The sequence below is a fragment of the Elgaria multicarinata genome, chromosome 13, assembly GCF_023053635.1.
Source record: "Elgaria multicarinata webbii isolate HBS135686 ecotype San Diego chromosome 13, rElgMul1.1.pri, whole genome shotgun sequence".
NCBI lineage: Eukaryota > Metazoa > Chordata > Lepidosauria > Squamata > Anguidae > Elgaria > Elgaria multicarinata.
The window spans coordinates 29,993,841-30,007,742 of NC_086183.1; the positions used below are offsets into that span (position 1 = coordinate 29,993,841).

The 13,902-nt window shown below is 45.0% G+C and overlaps 1 protein-coding gene across 2 annotated transcripts; it reads right to left on the reverse strand.

The window, feature by feature from the left end:
- Positions 1-3,005: 3,005 nt before the first annotated feature.
- On the reverse strand, positions 3,006-12,406 carry LOC134407960 (homeobox protein otx5). Of its 2 annotated transcripts, none has more exons than XM_063139984.1 (3): positions 12,310-12,406; positions 7,065-7,216; positions 3,006-3,629 (listed from the first exon to the last, which is right to left on the reverse strand). In XM_063139984.1, the coding sequence occupies exons 1-3, from the start codon at positions 12,404-12,406 to the stop codon at positions 3,006-3,008; spliced, it is 873 nt and encodes a 290-aa protein (XP_062996054.1). The 2 variants fall into 2 exon arrangements, with proteins under 2 accessions (XP_062996054.1, XP_062996053.1); XM_063139983.1 differs by having other exon boundaries at positions 7,065-7,225; positions 12,295-12,406.
- Positions 12,407-13,902: the final 1,496 nt, after the last annotated feature.

Here is a 13,902-nt window from a genome sequence, read left to right on the forward strand (position 1 = left end):
TTGGAGGGACGCCAGCTTTCGTTGACGTTTTCTTGGCAGGCCTTATAGCGGGGTGGTTTGCTGTTGCCTTCCCTGGTCGTTATTACCTTTCCCCCAGCTAACTGGGTACTCATTTTACCGACCTTGGGAGGATGGAAGGCTGAGTCAACCTGAGCCGGCTGCCTGAAACCAGCTTCCACTGGGATTGAACTCAGGCCGTGGGGAGTTTCAGCTGCAGAAACTGCTGCTTTACCACTCTGCACCACACGAGCGCCACACGAACCTGACTGAAAAACCAAATTAGGATTTCATTCCAGGGTGAGGACCTCTGCTATGGGGTGTGTCTTACTTTCAAACTCTTCCGTTTCAATTTATGCATCTATTCTTCAGAAAAACTTCCATGTTCAGGGAAGTCACACAAGGATGCAACACAGCCCTGGCACCATCAGCCAGGAAAAACTCTTGCCTGAAACCCTGGAGAGATGCTGCCGTATTGTCTGTGTTGACAATACTGGTGTAGATGGACAGATGGTCTGACTCAGTGACCCTGTTCAGATGACGTGCTAAGCCACGGCGGTCAAGCATTTTGAGCTCAACATTATGGCTTAGCGTGTCGTGTGAACCATTCCTAACCATGGTGGCGATATAACCACGGTTTAAATACGCTCACTAGCCATTTGCTGCAAAAGAGTTAGCCGCCTAACCATGGCTCAGCATGTCGTCTGAAACAGGCCCCAAATCAGGCAGCTTCCCAGTGGGAGGGCTAGAAAATTTGCAGACATGGGAGATTCTGAGAATCTAACAGCTAAATCTTTATGAAGGCGCATTTGCCTGTTCATGCGTTGCACATCAGTGTGCTTTATTTGCCACTCATATAAGCAGGTTTTACCTTCTTGGTATTAGAACGGTTACCTCAGTGAAGAAATCCTAGTCAGCTAATCACTTGAATTTTAGGCTGCAATTTCTGGGACGAAAGCCCCATTGAGCTCAATGGCTCTTACTTCTGAGTTGACATGCATAGGATCATATTGTTAGTCAGTTAACTGATTACATCTGCATACAAGTAAAACCAAACATTTTGAAGCAAATAATAATAATAATAATAATAATAATAATAATAATAATAATAATTTCTTTTAGATGTGCACACAGGTTGTGGCATGCATCACCTTAGAAGTGTTCTCTCCTGTATGTGAGGAGGAGGAATGGACCTCCTAAAATAGCCCTCGTCATCTGCAGCATTTATAAGTGTGTGTGTGTGTGTGTGTGTGTTATATGCACACACGTATATGTATATATACCAGGACACCATTTTAGTTGATCCAAAGGTTGTCTTTTTTAAAAGCTGTTCACCTAACATTGGGTCCCCAACATGGACTGGTCTATTGCTGTTCTGGGAAAGAGGGGATTGAAAGAGCCCTTTGCGTATGTCTTGGCTCAGGAGAAACAGACTGGGGTGAATAGAATCATGGAATAGTAGAGTTGGAAGGGGCCTCTAGGACCATTGAGTCCAACCCCCTGCTCAATGCAGGAATCCACCTTAAAGCATCCCTGACAGACGGCTGTCCATCTGCCTGGGTTTGGAGGGATGAGTTCTTCAGACCAGAGGCTATTCTGGGCAGCTTCTGGGACCATATGTGTCCATCAGTTAGCTTAGGAACCCATCTCTCTACACCAGGGCTTCTCCTTCTATCAGAATGATCCTGCCCTGTCAAGGAAACAAATATACAAATCGCTCCCAGTGTAACTAAGCCAAAACACAATATGGGTCAGCTCTGGGACAAGCAGATCAGTGCAGAAACAGGAAAGAGCATTTAAAGAGGTTTTAAAGTGTCTGATGTGAAGGAAGGGCTGTAGTTCACTGGCAGAGCAGCTGTTTTGCATGCGGAAGGTCGCTGGTTCAATCCCCAGTATCTCTAAGTAGGGCTGGTTAAAACCTTGCCTGAAACCCTGGAGAGACGCTGCCGGTCTGTGTCAACAATACTGGGCTAGATGGATCAAGGGTCGGACTCAGTAGAAAGCAGCTTCCTACGTCGCTATCGTAGACTCCCCCGTCCCCTATGGAGCATAGAAGTTGCAAAAAAAAAATAGTGTCAATTTGTTTGTCAGTACAAATGATGCTCCTGCACCAACTCAGGTAGGAGGAGACGAGTGGATGCTGGACTTTGTGTCCAACCAAGATGCAGATGGGGAAGAGGAACCTCCCTTAACAATGGCCTGTCCTTGAAGGGGGACAAGCCAGTGCCCGTGTCAACCGCCCATGGAATGCTTATTTCTTTTTCCTCAGTGCTGGCTTCCGATGTGATCCCCAAGTCCATGTGTGGAGAGATACAGGAATTATGAAAAAGGCTCAGCCAATTTGCACGCGGATTCCTGCTGCCATCTCTGCTAACCCATTTCTGTTGTTGTTAAATATGATTTGAGAGAGAGAGAGAACAGAACATGGCTTCTGAGCCAGAACGCTCTTGAAAACTTCATCCGCTCTTTGCTCTGGTTGTAGAATTTGTCGCCTGAAATGTGCCTGAGAATGTGGTAGAAGAAAATCCCAACCTCCAACCTGATTGGTTTTTGACATTGCTTGTAGTCAGATATGTCCATCCACATCGTGAGACTCTGATCTCCCAGGACCAGTTGATGCTAGGGTTGTCCTGAGGGATCAGCCACCGAGTCTAGGCCAGGAATCTACAGGAGTTACATGTCCGAGGCCTGAGCGTATGGAGCTAAGGCTGTACGCGAGTTCCTAACTTCTGCATAGATCCACCTTCTTGACCTGTTGCTGGATAAGAGCATCCGAAAACAGTGCAAAGGGGGGGCAGCGATGCCAAAGTCTGTGTAAGCTGGTCAAGGAAAGAAAGAGCAAAGACTTCTCCTCTTCTGGAGGGGGAAAAACAGTCTGGAAAATCAAGAGGGGGAGGGAGAGGAGAAACAGGAAGTCACATGCCAAGCGTGGACAGAAGAGGCTGTCCCAAGATGCTATGCGGAGGAAGAAGCAGCTTCGTAAAAGGGGTGCGGCACGGAGGTGCCTTTCACAAGACCTGGAACTTCCAAGAGCTTTGATCTTTGTAATCCAAACAGTCGGTGGCATTGAAGTTGAGCTTCCAGGACGCCGCCTGGTCCTTGTAGTCTAGGCAATCCACCGAGCTGAAGCCCAGCCCAGCTGTGCCATAGCCCTGGCTGGAGAGGGACGCCGGCGACTGGCTCAGGTGACTGCCCATGGTTGGAGTGGCGATGGGGCTCAGGGCAGCTCCGGGTGCAGACAGCTGCGGGTGCATGGGGGACAGGTAGGAGCTGCAGTCAAGGCCGCTGAAGTAGGAGGTAGAACCGGCATAGGTCTGGGTGTAGCCAGGTGCCTGGGTGTAAGTCATGGGGTAAGCAGTGGAGCGTTGCATGCAGGGTGTAGTGGAGGAGGAAAGGGGGTCTGGGATGGGTGAGATGGAGGCTGGGCTCCAGATGGACACAGTGGCACTTGCACTCGAGCTGGGCGTGACCGAAGTGCCGGTTGGTGGAGGGCTGTACTGCCCGTTAGTGCTGGTCTCTGAGCTGGTCTCCCGGGCAGGGGAGGTCTTCTTCTTTGCTGGGCGTGCCTTGGCCTGCCCACTGCTCTGCTGTTGCTGTTGACGGCATTTGGCTCGTCTGTTTTTAAACCAGACCTGCAAGGAGGGAATAGGTTGCAGGTGAAGATTTTGGGCGGAACCAAAGAGAAGGGTCAGGTTACTAACGGGGACCCATTTTAATGGAACACTGGAAGAAGGATTTGTGAATTTGGGGGACAAGCTATGGGGTCATGGCCAAGAAGTTCAGAAGTGTATCTGTAAAGCTATTTCCTCCATGTATCATAGAATCATCGAATAGTATAAAGCCATCGAGTCCAACCCCCTGCTCAATGCAGGAATCCACCCTAAAGCATCCCTGACAGATGGTTGTCCAGCTGCCTCTTGAAGGCCTCTAGTGTGGGAGAGGCCACAACCTCCCTAGGTCAATGATTCCATTGTTGTACTGCTCTAACAGTCAGGAAGTTTTTCCTGGTGTCCAGCTGGAATCTGTCTTACTTTAACTTTAGTGTCTCAAATTTACTCAGTGACTTGCTCAGTTTCCTATAACTGAAGGCGTCTTGCTTTTACTGCTGCCTGCCGGTGTATGTTTTATAGGATGGCTGACATCCCCTGACTTAGGACAATGCCCATGCCCACATATGAATTCAACGTGTACCCGAACAATACCGGGGCTCATAGGTATCAATGTTCATAATGAGGTTGTGGCTTCCATTTTGTGCAGCATCACAAGGAAACATCAGGAAATAAAGACAGAGGGGTGGGTGCAGGACCAGTGATGACGTTCACAAGGGAAAGAGAAGAATCAGAAACTTTGATGTGCTATCATCAATCGTGCTGCAACCAACAAACTCGATATCAGCTCTATAGTTCCTTTTCCACACTTTATATCCTCAAATAGTGACAGCAATGCTATTTTTGGTGTTTGTTCTATTTTCATTCCCACTATTTCTTCAATTTCTGAGAACACCATCTTCCATAATCTTTGTACATATTTGCATTGCCACCACATATGTAAATACGTTCCTTTTTCCCCACATCCTCTCCAACAATTTGCTGAATGTTGATCACTTATCTTGTTCAATCTAACCGGGGTTAGGTACCACCTCCATAAAATTTTAAAATAATTCTCCTTTATTCTTACTGATAAACTTCTCAACACTCTTTGTTTCCATAGTCCCTCCCAGCTCTGTCGCCCTATTTGTATCTTCAAATCTGATTCCCAAATCACTTTCTCTGTATTCTCTCTAAACTCCTTCTCTAACAATATTTTATATATTTCACTCATTAATCCTTTTGAAACTATACTACCTCCTTTTCCTTTCTCCTTACTTACTACTAATTCTTCAAACCTCGTCATCTTTCTGCACATTCTATTATCTTTAATCCACTTTTTATTCCATTGTTCTAATTGACCATATTCTAGCCAAGATAGCTTCTTCTCCTTTAACAAATTTTCCATATCTTCTCTTGTTTTAATATCTCTTACCCAATCCTTTAATTTTATTTTATTTTTCTCTTTTAATATTTTACATAATCTACCCTTTAGATCCTCTGGGAAATTCTTTAACATTATTATCGGTGCTAAGGGAGAGTTGCTCGGAAGCAGCTTCCCTTTAAATTTGCTCCAAATTTCCCATTGAGTCCTCAGGAGTGGATTATCTATACTTCCAACCCATTTTCTTCCTCCATCTTTAAAAAAAACATTCTCCAGATTGATGATAGCTAGGAACTGGAAGATCCAAGGGGAATATTCTATTGAGGAGTGGTATAAAGTAGTATGGGACATAGCCATTAATGATAAACTGACATGTAATATTAAGTGGAGAAAAGGCGTAACTAAAATAAATGAGTTCGAAGGAATTTGGAAACAGTTCCTAGTGTTCGTGTTTACTAAGGGAAATGGGAAACCACCATCAGAAGAAACGATTAGATTTTGGACTCAAGAATGATCCCGAGGTGGGGGGTGCACTTTTATGTTAAGAATGAAAATGTTGTAGTGTGATAAGGTATATGTAATAGTTTTTGATATTTGTACTCAACAATTATTCAATATGTATGAAGCAGATATTTGATGTATTTCTTTTTCTTATTGTGTTTGTTTCAATTATATTTTGGAAATGTTCATTTATGTTTATATAGTGTTGAAAATGAATAAAAATTATTAAAAAAAAAAAAAAAGAAACTTTGATGTGGGCTGCAGGCTAATAAAGCGTAATAGGAATAGTGATTTTATCCACTAGAGGGCATTGCGCATACATGCCAAATCATGAAACGGAATAAAAAAATCATAAAAGATCATTCAACAAATAGATGTTAATGAGCTCTCTTTGTAAATTCGTTTTCTCAGCCTTCAGGACCACGGTAGCCACATTTTCAGGTTTCTGTTTACAAACACAATGGGTATCTTTTTAGAAAACAGAAAGCTAGGATCCTCAAAATTCTATCCCAGGCTAACTGCAGGCTAGCCAATCCTCAGAAAATCCCCGAAGGGAAGTGGAAGAATACTTGAGAGTTGACGGTTCTGACGTTCTCCCTACTGAGATCCATCTGGTACCAACGCTGCCACCCTTTACTCCCAAGCATTTGACAGCATCGGATGAGGTTTTTTAACTGGTCCTGGGATTTCTACTGTTGTTTGTTTAAAATTGTTTTTGTACGTAAATGGTTTTCATATTATGTTTTACGTTGTATTTTAGGTTTAATCTTTTGTAAACTGCCCATAGAAATTCTGTTGTTGTTATTGTTAATTGAAAAAAATAGATATTAAGGAGTTTTCGTTGTAAATTAATTATCTCAACCTTCAGGTCTGCTGTAATCACAGGGCTGGGATGAAGGCACAAAGATCCGGGCAACCCTTTGAACCAGAAGCAACAACGGTTTCTGGAGTTTCGTGTCTTTATCCCAGCCCTGTGAGGGTCTGACAGGCAACTCCATTGATCAAGGAACAGCACTGCTCAGGGTCGATTCTCGGTTTACTTTTAGTTCTCAGAACGGCCTGCCTGAAGTACCAAGATACACACAAGTCCTGTTAAACACGAAGGCCTGCTTTGGATAGAATTTGACACGCGCCCCTTTTTTAAGAACAAATCAAACGTGCGTGGCCGGAACCTTTCCCTACCTACCGCTTTGGTGATTTAAAAGTTATATGTGTGCCTAATTCTAGGCCTACATGGTTGACTGCTACATGGTTGACAGCTGGACTGAAGAACAAAAAGGCAGTCAGGCAGGAAGTCCCAAGAGCGGCTCTGCCTGGGCAGTCCAAGGAGTCAGGGCAGAATCACCCGGACCAGGGAAGAACCTGCTGGTCCTGGATGCGACGCCTGCTGAGCTGAGAACTGCAATACCACCCTCTGGCCATCTGCTACGGTGGCGCAGAAGAGCAGCTGAGAGCAGACCAGGAACTTCCTCCTCAGGCAAGCTACTGAGTGGTACAGAGTAAGATGCAGAGTTGCCAGAGACCCCCCTTAAGAGACCCCTGCCACCTTTGCCCTTCGTCCCTTGCCCTAATAACAAAGCAGCAAAGAGACCCACCTGTACTCTGGATTCGGGCAGATTGATCTTCAGTGCCACTTCTTCGCGCATGAAGATGTCCGGGTAACGGGTCTTGGCGAAGAGCGCCTCTAGGATATCCAGCTGGGCTCGGGTGAAGGTCGTGCGCTCACGCCTTTGTTTCCGAGGGGTAGCTGCAGGAGGAAGAAAGGAAGGGGAGATTAATCAGGGGAAGGCACGGAAGTGCGTATCCCATAATTTAAGCAAAGCCATGGCTTTCCCCCCACCCTGCTTTGCACACATGCAGCAGTCAATAATCCTGGTTGTGCTTTTTATATTGTATTTTGTATTTGGTTTTTTAGATTGATGGATGTTTTATTATGCTCTTAATGGTTTTAATTTTTGTGAACCGCACAGAGAGCTTCGGCTATTGGGCGGTATAAAAATGTAATAAATAAATAAATAAGGGGGTCCTTTATTTAAAAAGCCTGGCAGTGGGGATAGAAAGGTGCCTTATACTGCGTCCCAGGGATACCTAAATGCACAGAGGAATCTCCTTTTAGAAAAATGGCTATTTGAAGGTTCAAAGTGCCTCTCTTACATTCTCTCAGTAATTCTTATAGATGTCCTGTAAGGTAGGCCAATATCTATCTATCTAGATTACAAATTTCTGCCTATATATATATATATATATATATATATATATATGCATTGTGTATAATCAATGATTTAACGAAATTGCCAGTTCAAGCCAAGAACTAGAGCCATCTTGTGTTGGCTTTAGCTCCACAAAGCCAGAAAACTGGGAGCTCAGGTTGATGCCTTGAAAGCTGCACCCCATGATCAATAATGTTTTTGTGCAACAAAATTGCGCTTGTATATAAGCAACGAACGGGCATGGGTCAAGTCACAGCAGCATTCCTCTAGCGATACAGGGAACCGGGACGGAGTGGAGTATCTTTGCCGGTTCCCAGGCGCTCCCATCCTCGCCATCCGGATTTGGGCTTGAAAGATCCAGGAAAAGTGTGGGGGCACGTGGAAGGCACGTTGCAAGCAAACACAATCTGTGACATTATGCAACATTGTTATTGGTCCGAATGTTATTTTACTGAGAGAAAGGCGGCGGCTAAGGAAATGGAAGGGAGAGAAGTAGAGCGGTAAAGGGGCTAGGAGAAGAATCGAGGCTGGGAGTGGAAAATGAGAGAGAGAGAGAGAGAGAGAGAGAGAGAGAGAAAGGTTTGTGTGGGCAGAACAGCTGATTAGTGGCAGGTTCAGGAACAGGAAGGAGAAACTAGCACCCTATCATCATCATCATCATCATCATCATCATCATCATCATCATTATTATTATTATTTTGGAAGGGGGCAGGAAGTGGACAACTTTACAGGTGACACTGGAAATCTCCAAGGGTTTCGTGGTGCCTGGAGGCACAGCATCGGGGTGGAGGGGACAACCTCTGTGTTAAATAATCCATGGAGTAGAGTTATGTACAAACCAGGTCATTGTGTTTACCCAAGTGGGACCCAGACGACAGCTCATCTGGGGCAGAGATTCAAGAGGAACTTTCAGAGAGACATGCAATCAGTTATCACCTTAAAAATCAGTCCCAGGGACCCTGAGGAGAGGCTGTTTACAGACGAGTGTTTTATCGCACGCTCGCTACTGCCCACGATGACGACATCCGCTTCCTGGGCGTCTCCCACTCCTGGTTTTCTTCCCACAACAAATATGACCCCGGTAAATCCAATTTTTGTGGGGGGAAGCGAAATGTGCCGCCATTTCCTGCTGTGTGCAGGAAAAGCAGCGTGATAAAAACGCCCACTGAAAGGGCCACATGGTCATTGTTTACTTCCTCTTTCTTCCCCGTGTAAAGAAAGAGGAAGTATTGTGGGACAAAAGCCGGGGTGTGTGTGTGAGTGACGGTAAGGAAGACGCTCTCCATTTGCTTTTGTTTGCAATACGGATGCCAACAGAGACACTTGCGCCCTGCCTGAAGTGGGACTTGTTATCGTTCTTTGGAACAGTGATGCTCTGGAGCAGCCTCCCCCAACCTGGTGCCCTCCAGCTGTTTTGAACTTCAACACTGGGTTGTCCAGCTGCTCCAGAGTCTAGTCTGAAGAAGGAGCGTCTCTTTCAAAAGGAACCTGTGGCTGTCCTATTTCAGCCAAACAGAGCCATGGCTTCAAATCTCAGCCTCCCAATAAATCCACTGTGTGACCTTGGGCTTGTCTTGATGAGGGGAAAGCCCCGGGATGGATCATGTGTCATTTATATGACATGGCAGCCACTGTGGAGCCGTCCCAAGGCATTCCCCTGAAGTTCCTCTTTAAAAAAGTCAGGGATGTACCTCGACTTTTTGCTGTGAGCAAGGTGCCAACATGCATTCACAGTCTGTAGCCTCACTTCAGTCTTACGGCTGAGGTGTGCCCCAGCCAATGGCACCCCGTGATTGGTCGTCATCGGCTGGGACAGGGAGGAGGGGGTGGGCCGGATGGCCGCTGGAACTCCTCCGCGGCCACCACAATGAACAAGCAGGGCTGGCGGAGCCCTGCTGGATCGCTCTCCAACTGGCTGAAGGTCTATCCCTTGCCGGGTGGAGACATTCCGCTCATTGCCGGCGTGCAGGCCTTGAGGGTGCTGTTGGTAGGGGGGTCCCCATTTTTTCCTGCGGCACAGGCCCCAGTGCTCCCTGCCAGCTCAAGAAGACAGGGCAGAGCGGCTCCACCCCTCCCATTGACACAACCCCCCGCCCCCCGCCTTGCTCCTTCATGTGGGGACAACACAAAGGAGCGCAAACGCAGGAGTTTGAGGACTTGTGGCACCAATGCGCTGACATGAAGACAGCCCTCTTGGAACTGCAACTTCAGCAATGTAAAATCCAGATATCCACTATTATTTATTATCTATTCCTTTCAAAGCCCATTCCTCCTTGTCACACAAGTTCTTGCATGTGCGCACAGAGACAACCCACCAATATTCTGTGTTGGTTTGCTAACTTCAAAACTGGTGATTTGGTCACTGATAAGTGACACGGAATTATGGGCTTAAGTTACAGGAAGCCAAATTCTGGCTAGACATCAGGAAAAATTTCCTGACTACTAGAGCAGTACGGCAATGGGACCCATTGCCTAGAGAGGTGGTGGGCTCTCCCACACTAGAGGCCTTCAAGATGCAGTTGGACAGCCATCTATCAGGGATGCTTTAAGGTGGATTCCTGCATTGAGCAGGGGGTTGGACTAGATGGCCTTATAGGCCCCTTCCAACTCTACTGTTCTATGATTCTATTATTCTAGGTAGCCAATGTGACAGATAGTCATTACCCATCTCTCTCTTAAACAACTTGCACTTGCTTGATATCCTAAGGTCTTTAAGCAGTTTAGATTAAAAAAAAATACATACAACATAAACCAATGTAAAAACTGTATAAAATAATAAATAAGTTAAAACGCTACACAAACGGTAAAACAGAATAGTGAGATTACAAGTCAGGAAATGCGTGAGTAAATAGCTTTGGCTTTATTTTCTTTAGAAAGCTTTCGCTATTGGGGAGCGTAGAAATGTAATGAATGAATGAAAGTGAAATGAATTATTAGATAACATCTTTGAGAGCCATTTGAAATTCTCCACCGTTTCCTCTGGCACAGCGTTTAAGAAGGCATTCATATAAATGATATTTATTTAGCTATTTTAATTGTTTAATTGTTTAGATTCTTAACCCATTCTCTCTCCCAAAACACCTAGATTTGGGGAGGGATGATAAAAAGTGATGGATGCCATTCTTTCTATGTCTGAGGCTGCAGTTGTAGGAGATCCCCCAAAGGGCTCACTGCACGTTCAGGGGTAGTTTTCTTTGAAGAGCAAGACCCCATGCCTACCTCCACCCCCAAGCTGAATCACAAACTGTTTTAGGAATGGTATTATTATTATATTTACATTTATATACGGCCCCTTAGCCAAAGCTCTCTGGGGGGATTACAAAAGTTAAAAACAGTGAACATTAAAAAGAAATATACAAAATTTAAAACCACAAAAAGCATAAATTACAAACAAAACCAGACAATATCCATTTAAAAACAACTATTCCGGGGTCAGTTAAAAAACTCAGCATATGCTGTTAAATACCTGGGAGAAGAGAAAAGTCTTGACCTGGTGCCGAATTGGCGCCAGGCGAGCCTCGTCAGGGAGATCATTCCATAATTGAGGGGCCACCACTGAAAAGGCCCTCTTCCTGGTTGCCATTCTCCGAGAGCTTCCCTCAGGGTAGGCACCCGGAGAAGGACCTTAGATGTTGAGCGCAGTTCATGTCGGGAGAGGGGTGGTTGCTGCTTGCAACTGAAACCCAGTGCCCCCTTTGCTCTAAGGGATTTATTGCCCACTTTACTGGATCCCGCACTTCTGTCTTTCAGGTTCTCTTGACCGCACTGTTTAACTTAGGAACACAGGTGCTTCCACTTTCTTACAACAGTCACGGTGTAGGATCCAAAAGCAAAGGTCAGTGCATTTATATTCTGAGAAAAGCAGCAAATGCCTTCTGGATCTGAATGGGATGGGGGCCTTTTCACAGATTTTCAACAAAATCCACCCTGGTAATGAAGAGGCATTTCACATCCCACGAATGCAAAAACTGGAGAGGTTCCATCCAAAACAAAGTGATTTTTTTCCCCTTTCAAAGCGTTTTTCATTCATTTAATATGAGGTGGATAACTGAATATGAATCTCCCAAAAATTTCAGTTTATCAACACTGGGGCAGGGGGCATTTCATTATTAAATATGCACATGTGGCTAAACTATCTCCCAACTAGTTCACTAGTCACATTTATTGTTATTGACAATAATATAATTCAGGGTTTTACATGTTCCGTTTTACACGGTTCGTTCCGATCCTGAGTTAAAAGTAAAAACTGAACTACAAAAATATTATTATTATTATTATTAATAATAATAATAATAATATAGCACCATCAGTGTACATGGTGTTGTACACTGATGGTTGATTTCCCCCACTTCAGATCAGGGCAACTGGTTGAGTTCTCTTAGCTTACTATTTAATAACCAATTAGTTTCCATTCACATAAACAATTCCCTAGTTAAGTTCACACTGTCGACAACCATGCCCATGGGTGGGCGGTTAGACCCATGTCCTTCATGATGGATTCCATCTTTCGTCTAAAAATAATGGGATGGCTGGATTTGCCCTAAGGGATTTATTGCCCACTTTACTGGAGCATGACACCCACTCAACATTAAAAATCATCAAAAAGGGGGGAATTTGGAAATGCACTTACTGGGGTATCCAACAGCAGAATGCAGCAAGTCCATGCCCGGCCCGGCCAAGGTTAACCCGTTGACCGCATAATGTGGTTGCTTGATGTAGGACATCATGCTCAGAAGGTTGGTGTCTCCAACTATTTCACTCTCGGCTTGTGGTTGAGGTCTTTGTCCTCCCTCCTCGCCTTCTCCTTGACTTTTGGAAAGCAGCGTCCTAAGTTATCCTGGTCCACTCTGCATCCAAGGACAGCTGAAACTGCAACAGGCAAGAAACAGCTCACTGGCGGGGTGGGGTGGGGTTGGGCTACCGCCTCCCCAAGCAAGGAGAGGTGGGCAGCTGACTAGCCAATAGAAAGCAAGGAGCACTGGGGGACTCCACACCTTTCAGGATGGGATGGAAGGCCCTGGACCAAGTCAATATATATACATATAATATCACACACACACAATTTGTATAACTCAGTCAAGATTCTGAGGAGCAACAACTCCTGCTGAGGTTGGTCTTTTGCAAAATAGCTGTGTGGCCAGCAACCTCATAGATAGCCAACAATTAAATGGCACCCCCCCTCTCTCTCTCCGTGCAGAGGTAATGACATGGTAAAGGGGTGGGTGGGTGAAGAGTGTAGAGATTTTAGCAACTCAAAAGGGGAAGCTAATGGGCGCCATTAAGCTAGTCAGCCCCACACTTTGGGGGTCTATTATTATCTAAACGAGCAGGTTAAGTCAACACATTACAAATTCTGCTGGGCCCCTTGGGTTTTGGAGGGGTTCTGGAAAAGGAGGGAAAGATTTCGACACCGCTCTGTAATTGTTGGAAGGTTTGCAGCGTAAAAAGCCCTAAAGTGATGCTGTTATGAACTGCCCAAAGAATATCGGCTATTGGAAAGTATAGAAATGCAATCATCATCATCTATTGTTATATTACTTCCCTCCTTTGACAATGCTGCTTTCCCCTCCCTCTGCCCTGCCACAAACTTTTGAGATTGTATTTTGTTTTAAGAAGCATTAATTAACTCCTGGCTTTCTCTTTGCAGGATCAGAAAGAAAGAGAGAGAGAGAGAGAGATCACAGTCATCTAGAGGAGGAATGTTTCCTTCCCTCTCTCTGGCATTAGGAAACCTGGCGTGTGTGGTATGATGGGGGCCAATATTTTGGCTTTTATTTCATGCTATAGTTTTAAACTGTTATGAACTGCCCAGAGAGTTTCAGCTATTGGGCCATAAAGAAATGTAATAAGTAAACAATAGGTTTCGGCTATAGAGCCATATAGAAACGCAGTAAGTATACAAATAAACATTTGCCACCATTGACTGCTCTTTAATGTCACTCATTTTGCTTACTGGTGAAGGTTTTATGAGAAACGTAGCCCATCGAGCACACATAAATTGTGAATGGATTGTCGACGGTTCCAAAGATGGATGTTCAGCCATATAGGAATAGGTTGCAACAAGCAAGATATATTAAAAGAAAAAAGAAACTTCTCTGCTTGCCAGATGGGAAGGAAGGTCTATTTGGTTTCAGTTTTTGCATCTTCTGAAAGGGTGCAGAGGGAGTAGCTGACGTAGTCAAATGTTTAGATTTCAAGCAGAGCGCAGCTTTTGAAAACGTGA

Bases quoted from the DNA above. Each gene is read 5' to 3' on its own strand.
- LOC134407960 (XM_063139983.1), bottom strand. From the start codon at position 12,406: ATGATGTCCTACATCAAGCAACCACATTATGCGGTCAACGGGTTAACC. The intron at 7,226-12,294 runs AATTCCCCCCTT...CTTCCTTTCTTC, and splicing joins CCCCAGTAAGTGCATTTCCA to CTCCTGCAGCTACCCCTCGG. The intron at 3,630-7,064 runs GTGGGTCTCTTT...CCCTCCTTGCAG, and splicing joins TGCCCGAATCCAGAGTACAG to GTCTGGTTTAAAAACAGACG.